This window comes from Sebastes umbrosus, chromosome 6 (assembly GCF_015220745.1).
Source record: "Sebastes umbrosus isolate fSebUmb1 chromosome 6, fSebUmb1.pri, whole genome shotgun sequence".
Classification (NCBI taxonomy): Eukaryota; Metazoa; Chordata; class Actinopteri; order Perciformes; family Sebastidae; genus Sebastes; species Sebastes umbrosus.
In genome coordinates, this window is record NC_051274.1 from 28,154,870 (window position 1) to 28,169,869 (window position 15,000).

Sequence of the window (15,000 nt, forward strand, 5' to 3'; positions counted from 1 at the left end):
TACGGTGCATCAAATGGTGACATTTATGTTTTAAACTGTACATGGTCCCTTTTAAATAAAATAATAAAAAATAAATAAAATAACATGATGTTTTTGATAAGGTCTGCGTCATGGCAACCTGACATCATCATCATTCAATAAAGGTCATCATCTCTAGTCGTGGATATTGTACTTGTACGCCTCTATGAGCCCTTCAATGGAGTGAATGAAGCCAGATATGGCGCATTTGCCTACCGATAACGAATATGGCGACGTCGAAGAAGACGTGGTGCCACAGGAGGTTCCTCCACTGGAGCTTCAGGTGGAAGAGGCTGGGCAGGAGGAAGCACAGGCCGGCGCCGGTGAGGCTCCCAGTTAGACCCATGATGAGGGCGAAATGGGGGACAAAGACAGCCATGAGCAAGGTGAAGACTACCAGAGCAATACGCAGACCAAGACCCCGGGATTTCAGCTGCCCATTGGGGCCATAGGGTTAAATTTAATTTTTAATTTAATGTGGTACTACTGTCCAGTAATCCTAACCCTCTCCATAATTTTACACTGTAATCTAGAGTATAATAAATTTTAAATTTGGTGCCCTCTAGTGGTATATGAATTGAATGAAACCAGAATTGTCTAATTTTTCTACAATATATTAATGAAACAGTCAGAATACACTTTAAAAAAATAGTTTTAATACAGGATTGTGTGAAAAAAGATCAGGTTTGAGGCTGAATACCCCTTTATATGCATTTATAAAGGTGAACTGCAGGCGTAATCACTGTTGATTTGACATGAAGGCTGTAGATTTGTACATTTCGATTATGTAGCTTGGCCTTTTAAACACACTGGTGCTTTTATCATGACGTTGTCAGATATAGATACAAATCCAGTTAGTTTACTGAATGGTGTCCTTGTTTGTCTGTCAGTTGAAGCCTCTGTCTGTCAGCGACACCTGAGCATCTGAAAAGATGGCTATAAATCCCTGTTAGAAATAAACACAGTGGTTAGCCCAGTGACACGTTCTACTTGTAAAATTAACATTTTATGAGTAATCTTTTACAAACACTGACCTCTTCCACCGCCAGAACTGTGTTGACCAGCTCTGCTTGTTTCATTCTGGGTAAAACAAAACCTTTGCCCAATTTCGCTGAAACAGAAAAGTACAAGTAGAGTACACATTATACATTATGTTCAGTATGTTGGATCGGTGCAGTATTGTATGGGCATATTCTGAAGGACAAAATGCATTATATCCCCTTGTGCTGCTCCGGTTTACTGTAATGAAGATAACAAATAGCATTAAATGCATTTAGTTACTATTTTTACCAGATAAACTTCCAGAGTGTAATAATAAAACAGGCCTACACCGCAAAGTAGACAGAAATAAAGCAAACTAAGTATTTAATATATTTTTGTAGCAAGAATGATGATCAGAGTGGAGTGTAAATTACTATATATATACACATATATACGCTACTAATTGTTCATCTCATGAGAACTGAACATAAAAAAACATGTAACTCAGACTCACCGTTCAGTTTTGCAAAGCTTAGCATCAGTCCCGTCTTTGTTAATTGTTCCAAAGTACCAGTCTGCAAAGAGAAACGTGATTTGTAACGATCACAATTTGATTCTCCTCAGTTCGTACACACATACGGCTGCCTGTGACCAACATATAATGTGATGTGTCACCTACCTGAAAGGTTCCCACTTCACTCGACGCCAGTGTCAGTGTGAAACTGTTTGACAGAAAGAAATATTATTACTTTAAGTTTGTGAACTAAAACAGGCAAAGGTGTGTGTTTTAAAACGTAGTGATGCTCACTTGTCCATCGTCATGGAGCCCTTCAGTCTGTCACCATCAATCCACACTTTACCGCTGGACTGTAAGTCCTGAAAGAAAGAGGTTTAAATTACAGCTGCGATCAAAGATTATGTTTATTATCATTAATCTGGCATAGGGATAAAGGCACTAATATAACGCCATACTGGGCAGCAACAAGGTGTGAATGTACTACTACTACTACTACTAATAATAATAATATCCGCTATACAACTACTTTGATGAATTGTTGATATAAAGAGCAAAAAAAAGGCCAGAAAACAAAAGTACTCACAGCATTGAGTTTGAACAAGGGGGTCTGGGTACCGTTTGGCTGGATGGCGGACGCCTTCACGGCGCCCTGAAAGTCCAGTTTAACAACACCAGGCTGGAAGGAAAACATGGGCATCTCTCCGGCATAAACCAGCAGAGTCATCAGAAGATCCGGAAACAACTTGGGAAGCTGCAGAGACAGAGAGAGAAAAGTAGATGGTAAACATTTAATTATGATATTTTGACAACTTTAATGCGATTAATCCGATTAACTATGGACAATCATGTGATTAAGTATTTTAATCGATGGACTGCCCGAGTATAAACCACAAGCTGTGGCTTCATATGAGTACTGTATTGATATTGCTACAGATGGACTTACCTGAGGGATGAAAGGCCCCATTGAGCTGGTATTCAGGTGCAAAGGGAAGGATGGAGGTATCTGAGATGATGAAACTATATTTCTTAATCACAGATATGGATTAGGGCAGAAAGTAATCAATTCTTATTAAGTTTCAGGTGCACTTACCATGCTGTCAGTGATGAGGACCTGAAGCAGTCCAGCTGAGTAGAGTTGATATGAGGCTGAGTTCAGGGTGAATTCAGACAGACCCGCTGACAACATGCAGGCCGGCTGCTGGGGCATGGTGAACGGCTTGGACACGAAGGGAGGCTCCATGTGAGATTTGATATCGTAGAACTCTCCCTTTAAATAAAAAATTACAAACGATCAATTATCACTTTTTGTTGTTATAATATATTTTCTTGTGTTTTGGCAAAAACCCATATTGTAAATTATGTTTGCCAGAGCGTGTTGGACATATACGTGTGTGTTTCTATTATTATTTTGCCTGAAATGATGCAGCCAAAAGTCAGGGGACTTCTACAATATGAAAACAGATTGTGTGTTTCTTTACCTTGAGACCCAGATTCATACTTGAAGCATCAACAACGGGTGCACCGGTGAGAGGGAGGTCAAAGGTCAAGTCTTGACCAACTTCAAAGGAAACTGATGAAGAGCAGAAATCATTCATAGACTGCATTATCTATTTATATATTTAAGTTATTGACTGTTAATTTACTTTTGGCTTAACCTCTTCCACTCCTTGGGGGCGATGTCGTCGGACGACTTTACTTTTTTTCGGAGGCTGTAGCAGGCTTAGGAATCCATCGGTACCAAACATGTCATGCTAGAATGTTGGAAATAATGCTGAATAACACTATAAGTTGTTACGCTAAATTTTGGCGAGGAAAAACTGTCATGGCGATTTTCAAAGGGGTCCCTTGACATCTGACCTCAAGATTTGTGAATGTAAATGGGTTCTATGGGTACCCACGAGTCTCCCCTTTACAGACATGCCCACTTTATGATAATCACATGCAGTTTGAGGTAAAAATGCAGTTTTTTGCATGCAGTACAAATGTTTTATTTCCACCTATTATAATACATATTATAATACCTAATATAACACATATTATAAAATGATGTGTTTGAATATTTCTGCATACTGGGGTCCCTAAACAGTCTTGGAATTGCATACATTAGTTATCACTGTAAAGCTTAGATTCATGTGGATCCAATGAGCCCAACTGTATTCATGTGTGATGATGTTAGTCTCTATAGCAGCCATCTCATATAGTGAGACCTTTTTTTGAGTGGAAAAGGTTAAGGTAAAGTAACTTTTGGACTATGTAACTGCTATCAACGCTGCAATACCGTTCATGGCCTGTAGGTGGGACTCCAAGCTTGCAATGGATTTCTCCACATTAGGGCAGAGCTATGGAGGAAACAATAAGGCAAATGTCCTTCAATGTTCACCACTAAAATGATCATACAGCATAGAGAGAGCCTCCATTGATACATGTGACAAATATATATATATATAAACACTCACTGAGCTCTCGATTTCACCCATGATTTTCCCCTTGAAAGGCTCCACAAAAGGCTGGAATATCCAACTGTTGACAAATGATAAATGTAGAGCTTATATCTTGACACCAGTATCACCCCTTCTCTCTCTCCTCTCCCCTGTTCTGTTCTACTGTACCTGGCTCCACCGTGAAATTGTATGTCCACGTCTCCGACCCGAGCATCACAGTGTTGACTGGTGACAGACAGATGCCCGTCAGCATCCTTCCCCATCTCCACTGCAGAGGTCACATCCAGAATATATATAGTCATGTCGAATGATCCCCCGTCATGTCTGAAAACACACAGTACAAACAAAGTCAGTGCACGTTGGTGTTGGTGAACATTTATTCATGCAACATACAACTCAAAAGCCTCAGTGTCCAAATTATAACGTTTGCACATTTGAATGTGCAAAAACATTTGTGCCAGTTTCTAACATGCATGTATGATGATCACATAACCTTCTTGTTGAAGGTAATAAACCACTGATCACTGTTTAAATCACTATCATCACCTAGCTGACATCATTTGATTCAGGATACTGTGGTTTCAATTAGTATACAGTAAACTGATAATTACATTTTTATGACTTAAAGGTCCCATATCGTGCTCATTTTCAGGTTCATACTTGTATTTTGTGTTTCTACTAGAACATGTTTACATGCTGTAATGTTAAAAAAAACCCTTTATTTTCCTCGTACGGTCTGCCAGAATATACCTGTATTTACTCTCTGTCTGAAACGCTCCGTTTTAGTGCATTTCAACGGAATTGCGTTGCCAGGCAACATCTTGGGTCCATGTGTACTTCCTGTCAGCTGATGTTATTCACATCCACTGCAAATAAACTGGGACACATTTAGAATGTTTATGTTTAAAACCATGTAATGATCTATATATATATATATTGTATATTTGTGACATCACAAATGGACAAAAATCCTAACGGCTTGTTTCAAACGTGCAATTTCTGAATACGGGCTGTATATATTTCTCCGTATATATTGAACGTTTTGATAGTTTAACAGTATTTATAAAGCACTTAAACCTGCTTTATAATATAAAAGACCTGAAAATCTCACTTTTTACAATATGTGACCTTTAATAGCTGGAACCATTAAACCAAAAATATCTGTATATGGAGGTAAATATATGTTGTTTTGAAATTTGGATGAAGCTTTTCATACAACTCAACACTGTGAGTGACATTAAAAAAGGTCAGATGGTTATTAATGAATGCTTCTTTGTGCGATTGTATCACAGTAATGTAGTCTATATATGCAATGTGCTCTCTCTAATAATAAAATATCTTGATCGTGAAATTTCCTGAAAAGCTTAACAACTAACTGACCCTTTAAAGACCGACATAAAGATCAGTTTAATTTAAAAAGCGAGGACGGTCTAGCTGCTGTAGCATCAGGGGATTTCTCATCTGAAAGAAAACAGCCAATGAGGAACAGCTCACATGATACCTTTAAGGACACACTTCCTTTTCTAACTGACCTCAGATGAAATTAATATCACTTCCTCATTTAGACTTCATGTAAAATTTCTGTGTAACTTAAACATTTAAATGATACCATGTATATGGAATCACTTTTATATTATGGTAAAGAGGATAATCAGATTTCCTTAGGTGCTCTGAAGATTTGTCTTTTGCCCCAAAACAAACAAACAAACAAACCTTGATTGTGGGGTTACTGACTTCATCAATCAAAGGAGTTTTACATGTTGGGAAACTCACATGATGCCAAGGCGTGTCGTCCACTCGCCGGTTAATGCGAAACTGAGGCCTGAGGCGGACGTCTTGAATCCTGCGATGTCCTGATAGAACTCAACAGACGGCTCTGGGAAGTCAAACTGTGTTATGCTGATGCTATAGTGCACATGGGGAGAGAGACAAAGACAGGTGTAGATATAGGTGAGAGGACACAGATCTGACTCATGTAAAAATGTCTAATGAAATAAAGCAAAGTATAAAAGAAAAGATATATTCAAGAATGTTAAATGTAATCCTACCCTGATAGTTTGTAATATATGCCAATGATGTCACCACTGATTTCAGGCAGAGTGACGAGCTTCAACTTCTCCTTGATCCATTCTACACCCACCTGCTTTCCTGGGACCAACAGCACATATGTACAGTTTTATAGATACACTGTTAAGAATTTCCCAGTAAAATAAAAGTAAAGAACTGGCAGCAGGGTTGCCTTTATGTTACTGTAAAATTAACATTATTATACTGTCGCTGAAATTTACAGCTTTGTACTGTTAATGAAAAATACAGTTTGAACTGTTTTTTTTTATTAATTTCACAGTATTTTACAGTTAATTTACTGTTTAAAGATACATTATATAGCTGTTTTTCACCTTTCTTTTACATTATCTTACTGATTTGTTTTAATGCACTATTTATCTTTTACATACATGTTAATAAACATTATTTTTTGCCTAGATGAATAGACTTAGCAGGTTACAGACATAGGAAAAGTCACACTTAATACAATTAAAGGCACTTGTTAGGAAAAAGGCTATAATAGACTTGTTGACACTTTTCCCAAAATGTCTGTCTATAGCTGGCTACAAGCACAGAATGTAAACCATAACAACATGTGAGTGAAGAACAATAAAGCTAATTCACTGATTTTACAATCATGTACAATGTACAAGCCTCACATGTGCAGATCAGGTCCCAGAATTAAAAAAATACTGCATGAAACTGTTACTGATGATACTTCAGACAGTTGATCAGCAGTAAAGTGCTGTTTTTTAAGAATGCATTATAGTTCAGTTAAAAAACAACCTATGAGTGTAATTTAACAGGTTTTCTTTTGTATTAACAGTAAAGCACTGTTTTTAGCAATAACAGGTTAATACTGTTGAAATCCTGCTGTAAATTAACAGCAATTGTTTACAGTGTAGATAGATAGATAGATAGACTTTACATAGATCACAAAAAACATGCATGTAACTGTACATACCAACTACTTTACACTAGATAGGAGAAATAAAAAATACAATAAAATAAAATTAAAGGTACATCTCTGCTGTGCAAATTGAAAGTAAAATATGTGTTGTGCAAATTGAAAGTAAAATGTGCCTTGTGCATTGCCACTCAGAAGATAAGTCTCCTCTTCCTGCACAAATCAAAGTCATTGTACTGTATGTTGATATAGCTGTTAGCAGGATTGATTTATTTCCTGTATCGGTCCTTATCAGAAATCACTCTGCTGTCTAACAGTTGAATAGTTGTGAATGAATCATGTCTAATGTACAATTTTGTTGAGATCTTTATGAAAAGACTCATTTGGCTGCAAATCCATCTAATGACACAAAGCAGTTATTTGGGGTTTAAAATTAACTTAACAAGTGAGTGAATAACACCATCTCACATGGCCTTACCGTACTGAAGTCCTTTGTTATTCAGGACGACTTGCACTGCAGGGTTTTCTCCACAGGTAGTAGAGACGAGCATGAGCACTGCTACCACCAGCGGAAGCATTTTTCTGGGTCCCCTGTGGTGCAAGCAGTGTACATTTGAGCATGAATGAAACCATGAAACAATTACATTTCAGTGTGAGATATAATATCAAACATGTAACTCTCAGTAAACCTGTGGTAGTAATGTTATGTAGCATACCTGAATTACTGCAGGATGTGTGTTTGCCAAGCTGAAAGAGTGAACAAGCGTCTTCACCGTTTCTCTGCTGTTGATTCATCTGCAGCAGCTCTGTTTTTATGAGAAGTGAAACTCACTGCCATCTGCAATAGCCTCATGAGAGAGAGGACACACCTGCTTGATTGTGCTCTGTCTGGTAGTCAAGTTCTAACATGTAAAACTGAATGAAATGTCACATTTGAACACAAACAAAAAGGCTTCTTTAGGTTTAGACAACAAAACTACAACTACTTTAAGTTTAGGGCAATAAAACTACAACTTTTTTAGGTTTAGGGCAATAAAACTACAACCTCTTTAGGTTTAGGCAACAAAACTGCAACTTCTTTAGGTTTAGGCAACAAAGAACATTTAGGTAACAAAACCACAACTTCTTTAAGTTTAGGAAAAAAACAGTTAGGTTTAGGCAATACAACTACAACTTATTTAGGTTTAGGCAACAAAGAACAGTTAGGTAACAAAACCACAACTTCTTTAAGTTTAGGCAACAAACTACAACTTCTTTAGGTTTAGGGCAATACAACTGCAACCTCTTTAGGTTTAGGCAATACAACTACAACTTCTTTGGGTTTAGGCAACAAAAAAACACTTAGTTAAGTCTATACTACAGCGCCTGACTGACGCTTCTGCTCATGTCATAATTACTACGGTCGCCGTTGTGTTCTTTTATACCTTCCTCCGGTGATCTACCATGTGAACGGATGATAAAACATACTTTTGGGTGTAGTAGGCCCCTATTAACCCACATCTATGGGGCTTATAGCGACTGATAATGCCTATTTAATAGCCTGACAACAGTCTAATCGGCTGGTAAAAAAAACACATTTAAAAATGTTATAGGAGCTAAAGTGTTGAAAGAAATATTCATACATCTTTGAAGTACAACACGATCAGTGATCTTGAAAGTAGATTAAGTTCACTTGTATCAGAAACAAGTTATTTGAACAACATCCTCATTCTTATAATTAAAGCCTGTCGTGCATAGCCGAGTAACATAAAAAGGAAGTGAAGAATTATTTAAATAAGAAAAAAAGGCCATTTGACGCACACAGTCTTGTTTTTGAATGCTCACATTGTTGTTTTAAGAAAGGGGAAGCTTAACCTGTCCTATGCCAGTACAAAAGAGAAAGTAAAATCTGCAAGGCCCTGGCTACATTTCAAGGAAACATTAGAATCACCAGCCATAAAATATTTGATTTATTTATCTCTTAATTCAACAAATACTCTTTGTCTCACACACCATGATTAGTTCCATTAAATCACAATTAACAAGTTCAATAGGAAGAGGATATTATCAGACAGACATGTTTTTTTTTTCTCCATATAACACAATTTGGACCCACTTGCTTGCACTTTGAATTCACTTCATCCAGAATGACACTTGAAACACCAAGAAAACAAATGAGCCAACGAGGACTACTATTATAGGCATAAGATGGAAAATAAAACACGAAAACAAACTGATAAAAAAAAAATTCTGTTTTAAACAACTACACATAATTGTTTATAATAATCCACAGAGAGCACCATCTGATCTGATAGATGCCTCGGTGTTATATTTTCTCTGAAGTGGGATTAATGATAATATCTAGCAGCTCAAAAACCAATAATAACATATTCACTCCATTGTTTTTTTCACATATTTCATTCCCCAGATATAAACACGTATACACAGTAAGACCCATGGCGGACACTTTCACTGGATCTTTGACAACTTTTGCATGAATGAATACCTGGACAGGCTGCCAGCATATTTAATCACCCCCCTTTTTCATGCGGAGGTTCCTCTGTCCAGTTATAATAAAACATGTTTTCTGGAATGACTACTTTACACTATGATTGTAGAGTTTATTATTATTGCACATTATCACGAAGGCAAAAAATAAAAAGATGTACATTTCACACAAATAATCCTCCTGCATGAGCTTCTTTGTCAACATAACACTTAAAACGTCTGTTGAAAGCTGCTCAGCTCTGTACTCACTGATCTTTATTCCATGATCTTCATGACTTGCTTTTACTTGACAAGCATACTTTGTGTGTGTGTGTGTGTGTGTGTGTGTGTGTGTGTGTGTGTGTGAAAAACAGGAAACTACTGTTTGATTGTGCTCTGCCTGGTAGTCGATTTGACTGTTATCAGGCCGTTAAATAGGCGTTATCAGTCGCTATAAGCACCATAGATGTGGGTCAGTAGGGGCCTACTACATTGTAAAAGTGAAAGTGAAACTTAAAAGCAACACATTCTAACATGTAAAACTGAATGAAATGTCACATTTGTGATGTGCTATTGTGTGTAGCTGTGTATTGTGCGTTTTGTATGTTCTTTCTTGTATGACTGTAGTATGTTTCTTTGTTTTGACCTGCCAAGGGACTACAGATGTGAATTAGCTTAAAGCTATAATCTGGTACGGTGCATCAAATGGTGACATTTGTGTTTTAAACTGTACATGGTCCCTTTTAAATAAAATAATAAAAAATAAATAAAATAACATGATGTTTTTGATAAGGTCTGCGTCATGGCAACCTGACATCATCATCATCATCATCATCATTCAATAAAGGTCATCATCTCTCAGGAGCTGTTCTTCTTCACAGTCGTGGATATTGTACTTGAACGCCTCTATGAGCCCTTCAATCGATGATGATGATGATGTCAGGTCTGCGTCATGGCAACCTGACATCATCATCATTCAATAAAGGTCATCACAACTCAGGAGCTGCTCTTCTCTAGTCGTGGATATTGTACTTGTACGCCTCTATGAGCCCTTCAACGGAGTGAATGAAGCCAGATATGGCGCATATGCCTCCGATAACGAATATGGCGACGTCGAAGAAGACGTGGTGCCACAGGAGGTTCCTCCACTGGAGCTTCAGGTGGAAGAGGCTGGGCAGGAGGAAGCACAGGCCGGCGCCGGTGAGGCTCCCAGTTAGACCCATGAGGAGGGCGAAATGGGGGACAAAGACAGCCATGAGCAAGGTGAAGACTACCAGAGCAATACGCAAACCCAAACCCCAGGATTTCAAATTCCCATTGGGGCCGTAGCAGTCCGGGAACACGGCTCTACCTCCATCCTGGAAAAAAGATTTCTCCAGAACCTCGACTGCTGCAAAAAACGGCAGCGGGTAAGACAGGAGCGCCTTGGAGACGAGGAAGAGGTTCACCACAGCCCGGATGGTTGAAGGCAGGTTATCCGTGATGACCTCTTTGGTAGCGTCTGCCCAAGTCAAGTAGGCCACCAGGGCGAAGAGGCCCTTGAGGACGCAGGCGGAGATGTGAGTCCACTCCATCATGCAGTGGAACTCGCTGGGCTTCTGCATGTTGCCCTCCAGGGATGGCAGGAAGATCTGGGAGGTGTAGCTGAACACGATGATGCCGATGGAGATGGGGAACTTCTTCACGTCGATGTAAAACTTCACTTTATCCCAGGCCCAGTCGCGCGCCCTGGAGAGGCAGTACGCGATGACGAGCACATTGATGACGAAGTGCGCCAGAGTGCACAGCAGGCTGAACTTGGACACGGCCTTCAGGTTCTTGAGGAAGGCGCACGGCAGGAGAGCAACGGTGGCCACCACGGACCAAGCCTTCTGGGAGACTGGGAACCCGGGGAAGCTGTTGTACATCAGGTTTCCACTGACAACCACGTAGAGGATGCACGTCATGACCAGCTCGATGATCTGCGCCACGTTCACCACGTGGCCGCCCAGCGCGGGAAAGCGTGGCGCGCAGCAGGCGTTAGCGATGTCCACGTAGGAGTCTCTGACGCGAACCTTCAGGCCGTCCTCGTTCTCCTCGTAGAGACACGCGATGAGGATTTTGCCGGTGTAGCAGCACACCACGGCGGCGAAGATGATGAGGAAGAGGCCGAGGTAGCCACCGTGGAGGATGGCGTACGGCAGGCCGAGGACGAACATGCCCTGAAGGACAGACAGAGAGAGAGAGAGAGAGAGGGACAGAGGGAGAGAAAGATGGAGAGAGAGAGAGGGAAAAGAAAGAGAGAGAGATAGAGAGAGAGGGAAAGAGACAGAAAAAGAGAGAGAGGGAAAAGAAAGAGAGAGAGATGGAGAGAGAGAGAGAGAGAGAGAGAGAGAGAGAGAGAGAGAGAGAGAGACATTAATTCACCAGCAGTGGTTACGAGGATAGCCGGTCAGGTCATTTAAAGGCAGCATCATCATCATCATTATCATCATCAGCATCGTGACGTCATGAATGAATGAAGACATCAAACATTTCAACTGCTTTCATTCTGTCAACAGATCCACATCTACAAACATGCAGCATGCTAATAACCAGTGGCAGCCGGTCAATAGAGGGTGCCAGACAGCCACACACAAAAAACATCACTACTACTACTACTAATAATAATAATAAATTATACAAATTGTCAATATTTGTGTGTTTAAAATATGGAATGAACCCAGTAATATGTGGAAAATATATGGTTTTCCTGCCCGTCCCCTGTCTCTCCTCTGCCTGTCTGACTCTCCTCTGCCTGTCTGACTCCCATCTGTCTGTCTGTATCTGGTCTGTATGTCTGTAGTTCAGCTCTGGAGCGATAGAGTAAGCGCCCCGAGTAGGCGGGTCTATGTAGCAGCTTAGCTAATAGCTGATTCAAGCTCTGAACGATTGACATTAAATTTAGCCTTTTTATGTTTCTTTTTTTTGTTTTATATATGTTATTGCTGAAGTCTGTATGTCCCTTTTACAAGTATGTGTATGTATTCCTTTAACCTTAAATAAAAAATTAAAAAAATTTAAAAAATCAGCGTCCTCAAATCTGATACGAGAGGGGCGATTATTTTATCGCCCTAAGCGCCCGTAATGGGAAAATGTAACATTTTTCTCAGATTTTGCACTGTACTGTAGAAAAGTTCTATTTGGTTGCTATGATTACAGTGACAAAGACAGTAATGCATTTTTTCTTATTAATTTAATTTGAATTCTCGCGAAGTTCCACATTCATAAGTGTAAATTTACAAAAAAAAAGCCTAATTTCTTCATATTTATGAAAGAAATTGAATTATATCTGTCAACAATTTCCTCACAAAACAAAAAAGCAATGAAAACTCTGAATGTATGCAATATCTTTAATGTTTTTAAGTGAAATTATTGTCATACTTTTATTATTATCTACTTATTTATTTATTTTTATTGTGTTTTTTTATGTTTGTTTTGTTTCATTTCTGTTGTCCTTTATGTTTGTCACAGCTCTTTGTTTATGTTTTCGCTATGCTTCTTTTGTATGTTAATGTTTTTAATGTTTTCTGCTGTTACCATGGAAACTGTCATTTTGAAATAAATAAAATAAATTAAAAAGCGAGCGTCACGGGAGACTTTGACCAATCACAGGTCATTTCATTGAGAGAGAGCGTTCCTATTGGATGTGCTCCAGTCATGTGACCGGAACTGGGCGTTCCTTCACCGGATTTCACAATGGCATCACAAACTTTCTCATTTTACAGCTAAACAGTACACTACAAGATGATTCTGAAAACATCTGATGAGAGAAATAGGCATTACGGTAACAGAATATTGATTCATATTTGATCTGCCTATAGTTTGACTGTTTGATCTGAGTTTGGGAGTGATTGACAGCTGCAAAGACATGGCAGGCTCCAGCTCGGCTCTGATTGGTTGGTTTCCTCCGGTCTGTGAAATCTTGCAGATGCCTTCAGGAGCACCAGAGGACACTGAGGCACATGATCTTTTTCAGGTTACCTGTTTCATGTACTACTGTCACGATATATCGTTTTATAAAAATAACTTTTTTTAATCATATTTGCTTCCATCTCACCCACTTCAGCTTTAAAGTACCAAACATAAAAGTACACATTATGCAGAATAATGTACATTATTGGATTATACTTATGGATGCATTAATGCGTTCATCACTTTAATGTTGCAGCTGGTTAAGGTGGAGCTCATTTTAATGACTTAACATACTGATGGGTAGTTTAATCTATAATAATACATCATTTATTCGTTGATTATATTTTGTATTAATAATCTGAATCTGTAAAGTAACTAAAGTTATTAAATCAATGTAGTGGAGTAAAAAGTACAATATTTCCCTCTGAGATGTAGTGGAGTAGAAGTAGAAAGTATCAGAACATGGAAATACTCAAGTAAAGTACAAGTACCTCAAACAACAAGAACATCAATTTATCAACATTTATATATATTATTTATTTGTATATTTATAAATCATGTCTTGTTTTAATTCTTACATTGATGAGTGCCTTATAAGTTAGCTCGGCAGAGAGAGAGAGAGAGAGAGAGAGAGAGAAAGAGAGAGAGGGAAAGAAAGAGAGTGAGAGACAGGGAGAGAGAGAGAGGGAAAGAAAGAGAGAAAGAAAGAGAGAGAGAGGGAGACAGGGAGAGAGAGGGAGAGGGAAAGAGAGAGAGTGAGAGAGAGAGGGAAAGAAAGAGAGAGACAGGGAGAGAGAGAGAGAGTGAAAAAGAGAGAGAGAGAGAGAGAGAGAGAGAGAGAGAGAGAGGGAGAGAGAGAGACAGGGAGAGAGAGAGAGAGAGAGAGAGAGAGAGAGAGAGGTAAAGAAAGAGAGTGAGAGACAGGGAGAGAGAGAGAGGGAAAGAAAGAGAGAGAGAGACAGGGAGAGAGAGGGAGAGAGGGAAAGAAAGAGAGAGACAGGGAGAGAGAGAGAGAGTGAAAAAGAGAGAGAGAGAGAGAGAGAGAGAGAGAGAGAGAGAGGGAGAGAGAGAGACAGGTAGAGAGAGAGAGAGAGAGAGAGAGAGAGAGAGAGAGAGAGGGAGAGAGAGAGAGAGAGAGGGAGAGAGAGAGAGAGACAGGGAGAGAGAGAGAGAGAGAGAGAGAGAGAGAGAGAGAGAGACAGGGAGAGAGAGAGAGAGAGAGAGAGAGAGAGAGACAGGTAGAGAGAGAGAGAGAGAGAGAGAGAGAGAGAGAGAGAGAGAGAGAGAGGGAGAGAGAGAGAGAGAGAGAGAGAGACAGGGAGAGAGAGAGAGAGAGAGAGAGAGAGAGAGAGAGACAGGTAGAGAGAGAGAGAGAGAGAGAGAGACAGGGAGAGAGAGAGAGAGAGAGAGAGAGAGAGAGAGAGACAGGTAGAGAGAGAGAGAGAGAGAGGGAGAGAGAGAGAGAGAGAGAGAGAGACAGGGAGAGAGAGAGAGAGAGAGAGAGAGAGAGAATATATATCCAACAAGAACCCTGCATCAATTTATTTATCAACATTTATATATATTATTTATTTGTATATTTCTAAATCTTTGTGTCCTATAGGTTAGCTCGGCAGGCTGAGGACGAACATGCCCTGAAGGACAGAGAGACGCAGTTTGATGGTAATGGACGAGGCCCACATCGCAGTGAC

At 39.4% G+C, this 15,000-nt stretch overlaps 2 protein-coding genes across 4 annotated transcripts in view; both read right to left on the bottom strand.

The window, feature by feature from the left end:
* The window catches only part of LOC119490195 (vesicular inhibitory amino acid transporter-like), a 17,047-nt gene that overhangs the window by 38 nt on the left and 2,009 nt on the right, over positions 1-15,000 (bottom strand). Inside the window, exons 2-3 of one of the 3 annotated variants that reach the window (XR_005207356.1) lie at positions 10,187-11,577; positions 1-118 (exon numbers count right to left, since the gene is read on the bottom strand). The exon at positions 1-118 is cut by the window's left edge and continues 38 nt beyond it. Coding sequence is in view for 1 of the 3 variants with exons in the window: in XM_037773428.1 (XP_037629356.1) it covers positions 10,390-11,577 (1,188 nt within the window). In the remaining 2 variants the exon portion in view is untranslated. Of the gene's footprint in view, positions 119-10,030; positions 11,578-15,000 lie in introns of those variants that run through there. The other 2 variants (XR_005207357.1, XM_037773428.1) reach the window with 2 other exon arrangements.
* Positions 653-7,776, bottom strand: LOC119490198 (lipopolysaccharide-binding protein-like). The gene is made up of 16 exons (XM_037773432.1): positions 7,627-7,776; positions 7,389-7,501; positions 6,006-6,105; positions 5,731-5,862; positions 4,126-4,281; positions 3,973-4,036; positions 3,795-3,855; positions 2,995-3,086; positions 2,607-2,783; positions 2,460-2,519; positions 2,100-2,267; positions 1,808-1,875; positions 1,679-1,721; positions 1,514-1,574; positions 1,053-1,129; positions 653-964 (listed from the first exon to the last, which is right to left on the bottom strand). Exons 2-16 carry the CDS (start codon positions 7,486-7,488, stop codon positions 905-907), a joined length of 1,419 nt encoding a protein of 472 aa, XP_037629360.1. The 5' UTR covers positions 7,489-7,501; positions 7,627-7,776; the 3' UTR covers positions 653-904.